Genomic DNA, 11622 nt, shown 5'->3' on the forward strand with positions numbered 1-11622 from the left:
GTCCACTACTAGTTACTATTGGCTGAACCTTGAAGCTGTTGGCATGACTTTTCTCATAATTTTCCTTTTGGGTCTTTGTCTATTTTCATCTTTTTTTTTAACTCTTTGTTTTCCCTCCGGTTGCTATCTCTTCTTAAAAGGATTCATTGCACATGTGTAACCACCATGTGAGCTTCACCTCAATTATTTTGTTCCCCGCTGGGTCTCTCATTAATATTCACATACCCAAGTTGAGATCAGGATGGGATAAATATCCTAATTGCCTGGATTCTGATGGATGAAATGCGAAACGTGTCATTCTTTTTAAGGTCCTCAACCACAAGCCCATTTGCTTAGCCATTACTATGTATAATGTGATCAAACTTCTGAAAGTGATTGAATTCTAGCATGCATCAAAATTAATCATTTGTCGTGGATATCTACTGGATTCCATGCAAGATTTGACAGCTAAATAAATGTTTGGCCTGCATTTGCACACTGTGTCCCTTCCTGAATTATTTTTCAGACATTGGCTTGACTTTCGTTGCAACATCCTCCTTTTTCTCTTCAAAGGAGAGTTGTCAAACAAAATACATATGGGATGAAATGCTTTTACGATTGCTTTTTTGATGGAAACATATTTAATCTGTTTCAATCTCAAGGAACTATTTGTCATTATCATTTCCTTAGGAAGACCCATGAAGATAACATATAGGGTTAAAAGAAAAAAAAATAGATAATGCACATATATTATACTATATCAAAACATCAAATCCAGAGTAAACACCCAAAAAATCTTAAGGGGTATATGAGATATACTCCTCCTTTTCTGCCATTTTTTCTTTAAGGTCACTAGGCTTCTCTTTCATTGTCATCTTTTGGTCTTGCTGAAGAACTTGAGCCTGATGTCATTCCAACGACTTGGCTATGTGTAAACCTTTGTAATTGTATCATGCGGGCATAACACCCATCGGGATAATTTTTCAGCAAATGTGAATGGCTTCCTTGCTCTGCAACTTTCCCATCTTCAATCACTGCAATGACATGTGCATTCCTAATTGTTGATAACCGATGAGCAACCACAATTGTGGTTTTTCCTGAGCAGGCTCGGTCCAGGGCCTCCTGGACTGATCTCTCAGACTCAGCATCAAGGGCACTTGTTGCCTCATCAAGCAGCATAAGCTCTGCCTTCCTCACAAGAGCCCTTGCAATCGCAATTCTCTGTTTCTGGCCCCCAGAAAGTTGGACTCCTCTCTCCCCAACAAAAGTTTTGTAACCATCGGGCAATGAAGATATGAACTTGTGGGCATTGGATAGAGTAGCTGCCTCAATGATCTCAGCCTCAGTTGCTGACTCATGCCCATAGGCAATGTTTTCATAGATGGTAGAACCAAAGAGGCAAGGCTCCTGTGGAACTATTGCAATGTGTTTTCTCAGGGATTTGAGGTTGTACTTCCGAATGTCTTTTCCATCAACCATAACACGTCCAGATGAGGGCTCATAGAATCTCTGTATAAGTGCAATGACCGAGCTCTTACCACATCCACTCGGACCAACAAGGGCAAGAGTTTTTCCAGCTCGGGCACGAAGATTAAGGTCCCGGAAAATAGGGACGTCAGGACGTGAGGGGTAAGAAAAGTCTACATGCTTTAATTCAACTTCTCCACGAAGGCGGTCTGGAACTTGTGTGGCATCTGGGTCATCAGGCTCAATTTCAGTTTTACGGTCAAGAAGATCAAAGACTGATCGCATAGCTCGACCTCCCTTGATGAAGTCAGGAGCTAAGGTTAATGTTTCAGCTGCACCATTGGCAGAGACCATGAGAACCATAAAGACTCGGATTGTCTTTGAAAAATCAGAGATCCCATGCTTCACAAGCCAGGAAGCATACCAAAGACCAAGGGCATAAGAAGCATATAGTGAAAACTGAGCTACCCCAAACCCACTTCCTGCAATTTGTCCCTTCCAGAAGCAGCGCCTTAATGGAGTTTGAAGGTTTGAGGAGAAAAGGCCAACAATTTTGTTTTCTGAATTGAAGGCAGCAACAGTTCTTACATTGGCTATGGCCTCTCCAGCTAGTTGCGTGGCCTTGGCGTGAGCAGCTTCTAAATCCCCTGAGAAACCTTTCATAAACATTTTCTGTTGAAAATCCAACAAATTCAGTTAATAACTGGATATCTGATCAATATTGCCTAAGGCCTTACTTGTGAAAGACATAATTGATAATTAAATTTTCTAAATTTTTGGAGTTGCGAATCACATTAGCTCAACAAGTAGAAAAAAAAAAAAAAAGTGTAGCGCATATAGTTCAAATAACTCAAAAACTATCACATACCAATATCACTTTCATCACAATTCATAACCATTTTAATTGCAAGGTATTATCAGATTAATTGATCGCTGATCAATTGTAGGAATCCATACTTGATAACACGCATGTGCAAGAAATCAGTTTTAGAAACAAACCTGCAAAACAGTTGCTGCCACGACCACAGGGAAGACTGCAACAAGGACAAGGGCAAGGCGCCACTGCAACACAAAGCCAGCAGTGCAGGCAACAAGCATGAGTGCTGTGTTCTGCACAATCACTGAAATCCGGTCTCCAATGGCTGATCTGACATTGTTGGCATCAAGAGCCAGCCTTGCTGCAATCCTAGCACTCTCATTTTCCTCCTGATCAAACCATGCTATTTCATTTTTCAGCACTGCTGCCAGCATCTTCTCTCTCACTCGTTTTGTGAGATTTTCTCCCACAATATCCCAAAAGAAATGCTGTAGTGTGTTGAAGAGAAGGGCAGCTGATGAAAGTCCAATTAACAAATAGCAATATTTCCCAATTTCTCTGCTCATATAAGCATGATCTGGGTTGTAGTAGACACTGAGAACAGCACTTAGCACATATGCAAAGAAAGCGCTTAGGGACCCACAGACAACAGACCCTATAGAACCAACTAAAGCATAAACCCATTCAGGAGAATTCATTTTTGCAAGGCGCCAGAAGGAACTAGCTTGCTCCTTGAAGGCAAGCTTTTCCATTCGATAATTAGGATGTGAGGCCTCAAGGGAAAGACTGAAATCAGATGTAGAGAAGTCAGAAAGCCTGCGAGAATATGGTGATCGGCCATAAGACGAATTGCGGGCAATAATCGGCGAGCTTACTGAGTTCCTGGCACTAGAAGGCCTGCAGAAGAACCATGGCAACAGACCTCAGATTAACATGTAGTGTTTTTGGTTTAACAGTAACATTCTCAAAAATGTAAGGCTTCTTAAGATATAACAAACAAGTGCAGACTTGTGGAAGTTACCTTGCACTACTTTTTCTAGCATTGTTAAGGGCAGTTTCATGTGCCATCTCTTGCATTCGGATGAGCTTGGCATAGACCCCATTTTCTCCTTTGGAAATGAGCTCATCATGTGTTCCAATTTCAGAAACACTCCCCTGCTGGAGTACAGCTACAACATCAGCCTTGCGAATGGTGGAAAGGCGATGGGCAATGACAAGAGTTGTCCTACCAATCATAAAACGATCAAGGGCCTCTTGCACCAGCTTTTCTGACTCAGAGTCAAGTGCACTAGTTGCTTCATCCAAGAGTAGGATTGCTGGGTTCTTCAACATTGCCCTGGCTATAGCAATTCTCTGCTTCTGCCCACCGGAGAGTTGAAGTCCTCTCTCTCCAACCTGCCATTACCATATTTTAACTTCAATTAGTTTTTGCTTTCATGCTAATTTGTCTCTCTGTGGACTTTATTTTGTTTTTTGTCAGAAGATAGAATTCGAAAAAAAAAACGAAAGCATGGAAATTTTAGTCAGGCTGCAATTTGATTTAGATTTCTTTGCACCTTGCTAACAAAGAATACACATTAACTTAACAAATCATAATCATATATTTCTTTTGTGTGGAATATTGGTTGTGCATCAAATAAAAAAAAACACTTGGCTGATTGTTCTTGTCAAATTAAAAGAAAAAATGGCTGATACTACATATGTGTTTTAACGTAGAGAATGCAGTTCTATCAAATTGAATGAGGGGAAAAAACCACTTAATTTAACCCCATGTCTTCAATTTTTTTTCTTTAAAAGGCAATGTCTAATTAATTCGGGAATCAAGCTTTTTTGTGGTAATTTTAAACCAATTAATCTTTTCAGAATTTGTTTCTCACCTGTCATTTTCAAGCTATCAGGTTGATTTCTTTATTCCTACTAAAATAGAACATTCAGCAATTATTTATTTTTGAAGGGCTCTATATTTTATTGTCCTTTATCTCCATTTTCTTTTCCCTCTGCTTGGTCTTCTCGCTTCTTAGTTATTTGGTCTTATTCCTGCACATGCAATGCTGACTGAAGCATGTTACCTTCTTACAAATGCATGCATGGCCAAATACTTTCCTACTTTGACTTCAAAAAATTTTATAAAATAATAAATGTAGGTTAGGTTCTGCTTGTTGACCAAATGAAGCAACTATAGGGCATTAAAAATCTAACTAAATAAGATCCCCTCTGGTCAAGATCCATGATTAAATTTCACCTTCCTTAGTGCCAACTTCACTCCTTCCCTCACCTTCCCCAACTGCCATAAAGTCAACAGCCCAATTGGTATATAATGATACATTCCTAATCTACTAATAAGTCTAGTTCAGTATTTAAGGAAAACCACTAACATTAATTTCATCGTATTATCTAATGCTACCAGATTTTAGGTGTTTAAGCAGTATCTGAGATCAGACATTGTCAACCTCTTAATATAATGACAAGTGCTGCAGAAGGTAGATAATCCTAATGAAGAATACAGCCTGGTAGCAATTATTAAACTGATATCAAATGAACCGTCTGAGATTGGCTAACCTGAGTGTCAAAGCCTTCAGGAAGCTTTACAATGAATGAATGGGCATTAGCAACTCTGGCAGCTTCTTCAATCTCAATTTGGTTTGCATCAGGCCTACCTAAAAGTATGTTTTCTTTAATGGTGGTAGCGAAAAGAGCAGGTTCTTGGCTCACAAGTCCTATTTGTTGCCTCAACCATCTCAGTTTTAATGTCTTTATGTCATGCCCATCTAGCAGCACTTCTCCTGCACAAGCACATTATTTAACTGAGATTTCCCACCCTACCGGTGTACAGTCTCCAAAAAAATACATACCCATAAACAGCAGAAATTACTTGAACTGGCATAAAACATTAATAGTATCATTTACTTCAAGTGAGATGAGATTTAATGTTCTTGGTTAGAAAGATTGAAAGAATTCACAGTATAGTTTACCTGAGATGGGATCGTAGAATCTCTCAATGAGGGAGACCACAGTGCTTTTACCAGAACCACTGCTTCCTACCAAAGCTATGGTCTTTCCGGCAGGAACACTTAGGGAGAAATTGTTAAGGATCTTTACATCTGGCCTTGATGGGTATGCAAAGTCCACATTTTTCAGTTCAACTAGACCATTAACTGACTCCAACTCCAAACCTGACTCACTGTTTCTATCAATACCGGGTTTGTGATCAATTATACGGAAAATTTTTGCTGCTGCCACTTTGGCCTTTGCAAATGCAGACATGCTTGGTGCAGACTGTCCCAAACCCCTATCAATCAAAGAGATATTTTTAAGCAAATAGTAGTTCCCCACGGAAATGCAATATAGAGAACAGAGTAAAAACAGAGTACTCACAATCCACCAATCATAACCGCAAACATAGTGGCTATGGCAAGTCCTCCGTTAGTGTAATGATGCCTAACCAGATAACCTCCATACCAAAGAAGAAGAGCATAACAACAAAAAACAACAAAGTAAGTTGCTCCCAATCCCATTCCCTTTGCAAATCCAGACTTGTAACCAATCTTTTGTGCAACCTTCAATGCTGAGGAGTAGGCTTGTAATGTTCTTGATTCACCAACAAATGCCATAACAACCCGAATTTGAACTACTGTCTGCAATTTAGCTCGCAATTAGCAAACACTCTGACAAAAAAACAGAGGAGAAACTATGCAAATAATGGTTTTGATCTCTTTCGCTCACAAACTGAAACGCAAAAATTGCATCCTTTTTACCTGTTCCACAATATTTCCTCCGTGTGATAAAGCTGCTTGGCTCTTTGCAGAAAGCTTGGCTAATGTGGTGGTATGGATTGCTCCAATCACAGCAATGAGAGGAACCACTGCAAGTGTGACCAAAGCCAATTGCCAAACTGCTGTGAAACCAACCACAAAACCAGATACAAATGTTGCCATGTAGTGAATGAAATTACCCAACTGCACAAAACAGGCCAAAAACAGAGTTTAATTTTACACCCAAAAAAAAAAACTTTTTGAAGAATATCTTTCTGGTTTGCTTTACCTTCTCGCTAATGGCATCCTGGACCATCACTGCATCAGTGTTGATGGCAAACACAACATCAGAAGTTCTAACCTCAGTGTCAAAGTATTGAATGTCCTGGTTCAAAGCTGCTTCTAAGTACTTGATCCTCATCTTTGTTGTTTGCCTCTCTCCAGTCCACATCCAACAGGATATTTCTACACCCAATTTTCAAGCTCTTCTTTCAGTTATTACATCAACAAAACCACCCGGAAACTTGAACTAAAAATAGAAGAAAAAAACTTGATCATCTCCTTGGTGAACTTACCTGCCCATGAAGAAGCCCAAATTGCAGCACCCACCACAAGGAAGTAAAATGCATACTACAAATCAAAAACACAAGAAACTTTACAACTTTTTTGGTGAAAATTCATTCGCTTAATAAAAAATGAAAATTGTGGTTTTAAATGTATAACCTTTAGAACTTCTTGCATCATCTTGTCCATGTTATTAGCATTAGAACCAAAAGAATTGACAAGATCGGCAAAGAAACGAAGGAAGAGAGGCAAAGAACAGCCATGTACAAAAGCACCGAGAGAGCCAATTCCCATCAACACATAATCCAAACCATCAGCAAATCTAAATAGTTCACCAAACCCAACTGATGGGAGATCCCCTGGCTTCTCTCCACTTCCACTACTACCATTATTACTCCCATCTTTTTTTGTCTCAGATGAAGAAGAAGAAGTTTCCATTTCCCTTCTCTCCCCTACACTCTCCTGATAAGCTTGAGCTTCAGCTTGACTTTGCTGTTGAGGTTTCTCTTGTTGTTCTCTTAGGTGTGTGTTATTTGTTGTTGTTGTTGGAGTTGGGGTTGATGGGTTGGTTTTAAAAGGGTCAGAAGGAGGAGCAGACACAAGTTCAAGGCCTTGCATTTCGGACCATTTCCACTGCTCAATCGTCTTTATCTCCTCAGAATCTTGTGACATTTGCAAATTCCTTAGCTTTATGAACAAAACACCACACACACCCCAAAACTCTCTCTTCTTTATTATCTTCCCACTCTTTATCTGGCTTTTCAACTCATTGTTTTTGCTATTCTCTCTCTCTCTCCTCACTCTTTTAACCCCTACCTTTCTTGATAATCGTTGTTTCTTTCAGTTTTTACTCCTATTATCTGCTGTTTCTTGCTGTTGTTTCTTTGCTTACGATGCAGTTGTTTTAGAAATCAACTGTTAGCGGTTAAGTGGGCTTTCTTGCTTCAGTTTGCTTGCTGTGTAAAAAACATTGAAAGTGACAGATGATGCAAAAGAGAGGGATTTTCCACCCGACAAAACCATGCTGTGTGAATACTTAGAGGTGGGATTTTGACTAAAACAGCTTCAAACTGTGGAAAAAAGCAACGCCAACTTTGGAATTTTTTTAGTACTACTTCTACTTGGAGTACTAGTCTTCTATCTATCTTATTACTGTTTTCTATATTGTTTCTTTAATGAATAATAATAATAATAAATGCATCAACAGTTTGATTTCCAATTCCTCTTCTCTTGGCTTATCCTGCAAGTTAATAGATTGCTCGAAGGCTTGTACAAGAAATTTTCTTCTGTTCAAGCCTTAAAAAATCTTTTAACCTTCTCCTTGTGTGACTGTCTGTCTGTCTCCTTAAATTCCGCCGTCCTTTTCTATCCCTTGTAGCTTCAACATCATACGTTAAAAAGCATTCATATTCTCACATACAAACCAAACTCCGAAACCCCTCTTTCTGTCAATGATTAACATACCAAACATGTATTTTTCAATGGAAGATGACTTGATTACAGCTTGAACACTCTAATTAAGGCCTAAAATGAAAATTTTGCTTAGTTATCCTGTAAAAGGGTTTGTGGTAAAACTATTTATCCTTAAAATGCATGAACTTACCCATTGAATCAATCTTGCATTAGTAATTATCACTTAATTTAAATTTAAGTAGTTGTAACATGGGCATATAGGGAAAGAAAAGGCCTTGTGTGGAAGATTAAGAATTAAGCACTAATGTGACTATTGATTAAGTGCAATAATACTATTTGTCCACTTAGCTTATGATAACTTAGCTTCAGTGTTACAAGACTGATTATTAACTAAGGAGTAATCTTGAGGCTTAATCTTGGCTTTTTAATAAAAGGGGCTTTAAAAATTTGAGGTATCCTGACAAGGATCATTCAAATCAGCTTGAAAGGTGGACACTAAAATGTTTGACAAATACAATGAGCTTAACCAAGAAGCATTAATCAATATCAAATTTAATTATTTTATGAATACAAATCTTGATTTAACAAGAAAACAAAAAGAATATCTGAAAGGATCACTTTTACCCCTTTTAACTTGATCTTTCTTGATTAAATAATTGGATCTCAAATCTTGAGTTTTGTTTTTAACCCCAGATTTTATTAACCTTATGTATAAACATGAAACCTAGTACAAAACCTCAGCCTAAAAAATTAATGGTAAAAAGTGGCAATCAAAACTCTAGCTAAGGTTTTTTCAAGCTAAACAAGTAGGTTATTTTGTCCTTAACCAGGAAACTCCCTCAATCAAACATTCAAGTAAAATAAGCAAGTAAAATCCCAACTTGAGCTCCAAAAACAATTTGTCAGATCCAACAGCTAAGATCTTGTCAATTCCCCACTATTCTTGACCCAAGAAAAAAAGAAAAGAAAATTTCATGTGCACAAATATACATCTTATACTTATAGTAATATTTTTATATGCAACTGAAATTCTTCCAAAAATACAAAGTACACGATTCCACCCCAGAAAATTCAAAAAACGAAAAACCCTTGTCAGGAAATCATTTCACAAATCTGGGGATTCCCTCTAAAGATTGATTCTTTATAGAAAATGACAGCAAATGAAGCAGTATTTTAAAAATACAACCATCTTCTTCTCTAAAATTTTAGCCATTTTCTTAATCAACACTCAGAGTACTTCACCTGCCAACTTCAACTGTATTATAACTCCACATTATCTGTTACAGAACTTTAATCACGCCTTTGGGTTTTCTTTCTTTTCTTTGGTTTTTTTAATGGCAAAAACTCATTCTTTTTCTGTTGGCTTAAAATACAATAAAGTTTGCAGAAACCTGACACTGAGAAAATTCCCTGAAATTGCATTTTCTTTATATTTTTTTATAGCTTTACTTCTCAGCTTATTATACAAGTACTCAAAAAATGCAAGAAAAATAAAGTGGTATTGATATCTTTCTCTCTTTTCACGCTTACCGTACTGTTTTTTGTCTCAGCAAGCCCCCTTTGGCAAGGTTCTGCTTTGCCCTCTACCCACGGGCATTTGTGGACTTCTACTGTACTCGGCTACCTAGCTAGCCCTCTTCAAAAAGGGCATTTGTTACTTCTATTAACATATTTTACTCAAGAAACCGCTTTGCTTAATTTGGTAATAAGATCCTTAAATGCTTCGATCACTGAAAAGCAAGATTTTGTGAAGAATTAGAAACAAGTTCTTTTTTGAATTATGTGGGTTCTTTGTTCGAGAAGAGAAATGGAGGAAGAAAGACATTAGAAAACTGGGACAATTAGATTTTGTTTGGTTTTGTGGGATCTTATTTGAATGTTTAACATGCATTTATAGCAGTTTACAAATTTATGAAGCATTGAAAGTAACTTGATATCTGTAATCTGTCATTTTCTTATAAAAATGTCATATTGACTTATTAATTCTAATGTTTTCCTGAATGATATAGCTAATATGATGGGAAAAAAAAAAGGGAGGGAACAGTGTTTTAAGGATGTAGAGTATACCATGATCAAGTCAATTGCCACGATTTTTACTTTCTCTGGCAAGACAGCAGAGGAAAATAAAAGCTAGACAGATTCAGTCAAAATTTTTACATCCCAATTGAAGAAGTTAAGAATCTGTCATCAGTTAGATGAGGAGAAAAAGGCGCTCCCAACAACTCAGATGATAGGACACTGACTCTGGGGTACCTACAAATGCAGATATAGGTCAAATTTTAGGGTGAAAGTCATATTGGACTCAGGCTAGGTTGGTGCCTACAGTCGGTGCCCCAGGCGGCCTTTTCTACTATACAGTACCACCTTGCTGCTTGCTCATTCAATTTGCGGGGGCCATTTGATCCTTTTTATCTTTGGTGGTTGGTGTTGAACGGCTAGGATTCATAGATAATAGGTTATAATTTCTTTTTACTTTTAATTTTTAGCTTACATTTGTGGTTGTAGAGTTAACTACTGATAATGAATGTCAGTTGTTGCATCCTTTTTAATAAGAAAATAAAAGCGTGGAGGAGGGAGGGAGAGAAGAGAAGTACGCCATTGTTAGAATGAAAAATTGCTTGTCTCAAACCAGGCTTTTACTCTTTGGACCCAAGACAATAACCTGAATTGAGAGCCAGGATTGCAGTAGCTAGGTGAAGTAATACCATCACCCAAAATGATGAATCATTAGACCATATCCTATTTAAGGCTTAAGCACCAAATAGGAAAGTTCTATTCCCCAAGAAAAAAAAAAATATGCTTATCCATGGGACCCTAGGAGCCCACCTTGGGGACTTAAGAGATTTGACCCCACTTATGTATGGATTGTAGATTCCTTAGAACTAGGAAAGAAAAGGACACAGACCAAAGAAAACACCTAACAGATATATTAATTAATCATATTATTATTATTTCCACTGGAAATGGAGAGTCTACTTCACAGTTTGTTAGATTTGCATGAACAATGTTACACCATCAAAGTCTTACTCCATGTATTTCCAATTATTGTAGATTATGAAAGCAAAAATTAAGCTCCATTGAAAAGGCATGAGCATTGTCGTCATATGGAAAATTGCAGAACAGCCATGGAATTGATAGAAATATAATGCAAGAAAACATGTAAACATCCAATAAGGTCGTTAAAGATTAGGTGTAAAGCAAGGGAGTCGGTGGTCGAACTCCCATAAAAAAAAAAAAGTTGAATTAAGTTTTCAAGATAAAATACTTATACTACTGATAATTTTATTGGCTGGTAATCTGCCAAATTTGGGGGGCAGAGAGACAGACTAACCATGTAGAAGTCAAAAAGGGCAGCCCCCCCCCCCCCCCCTTTCTCTCTCTCTGTCATTGAGAGCTTATTATTATTATTGTTATTTTCTGTTATAAAAAGGGATGGTCCGTTTTCAATCCTCCAATCTTGCTTCCAATAGGAGAAGGAAAGATTAAGGAGGGACTAAAATTCAAAAAAAAAAATCAACTCTCCACTCAAATACTTCTCAAAAATGGTGCATGTGACGCTCATTATGCCATTCCATTGTCTTTCTTGTGCATTATTTTATAATCTTAATCAACTATTATGTTAACCTCATA

At 37.6% G+C, this 11622-nt stretch overlaps 1 protein-coding gene across 1 annotated transcript; it reads right to left on the reverse strand.

Moving 5' to 3' along the window:
• On the reverse strand, nucleotides 629-7459 carry LOC18598024 (ABC transporter B family member 1). Its single transcript, XM_018121762.1, has 10 exons — nucleotides 6739-7459; nucleotides 6591-6645; nucleotides 6305-6480; nucleotides 6019-6219; nucleotides 5639-5898; nucleotides 5236-5552; nucleotides 4823-5046; nucleotides 3285-3658; nucleotides 2446-3160; nucleotides 629-2118 (listed from the first exon to the last, which is right to left on the reverse strand). The coding sequence occupies exons 1-10, from the start codon at nucleotides 7249-7251 to the stop codon at nucleotides 832-834; spliced, it is 4122 nt and encodes a 1373-aa protein (XP_017977251.1). The 5' UTR covers nucleotides 7252-7459; the 3' UTR covers nucleotides 629-831.

Source organism: Theobroma cacao, chromosome 5, assembly GCF_000208745.1.
Source record: "Theobroma cacao cultivar B97-61/B2 chromosome 5, Criollo_cocoa_genome_V2, whole genome shotgun sequence".
Lineage (NCBI taxonomy): Eukaryota > Viridiplantae > Streptophyta > Magnoliopsida > Malvales > Malvaceae > Theobroma > Theobroma cacao.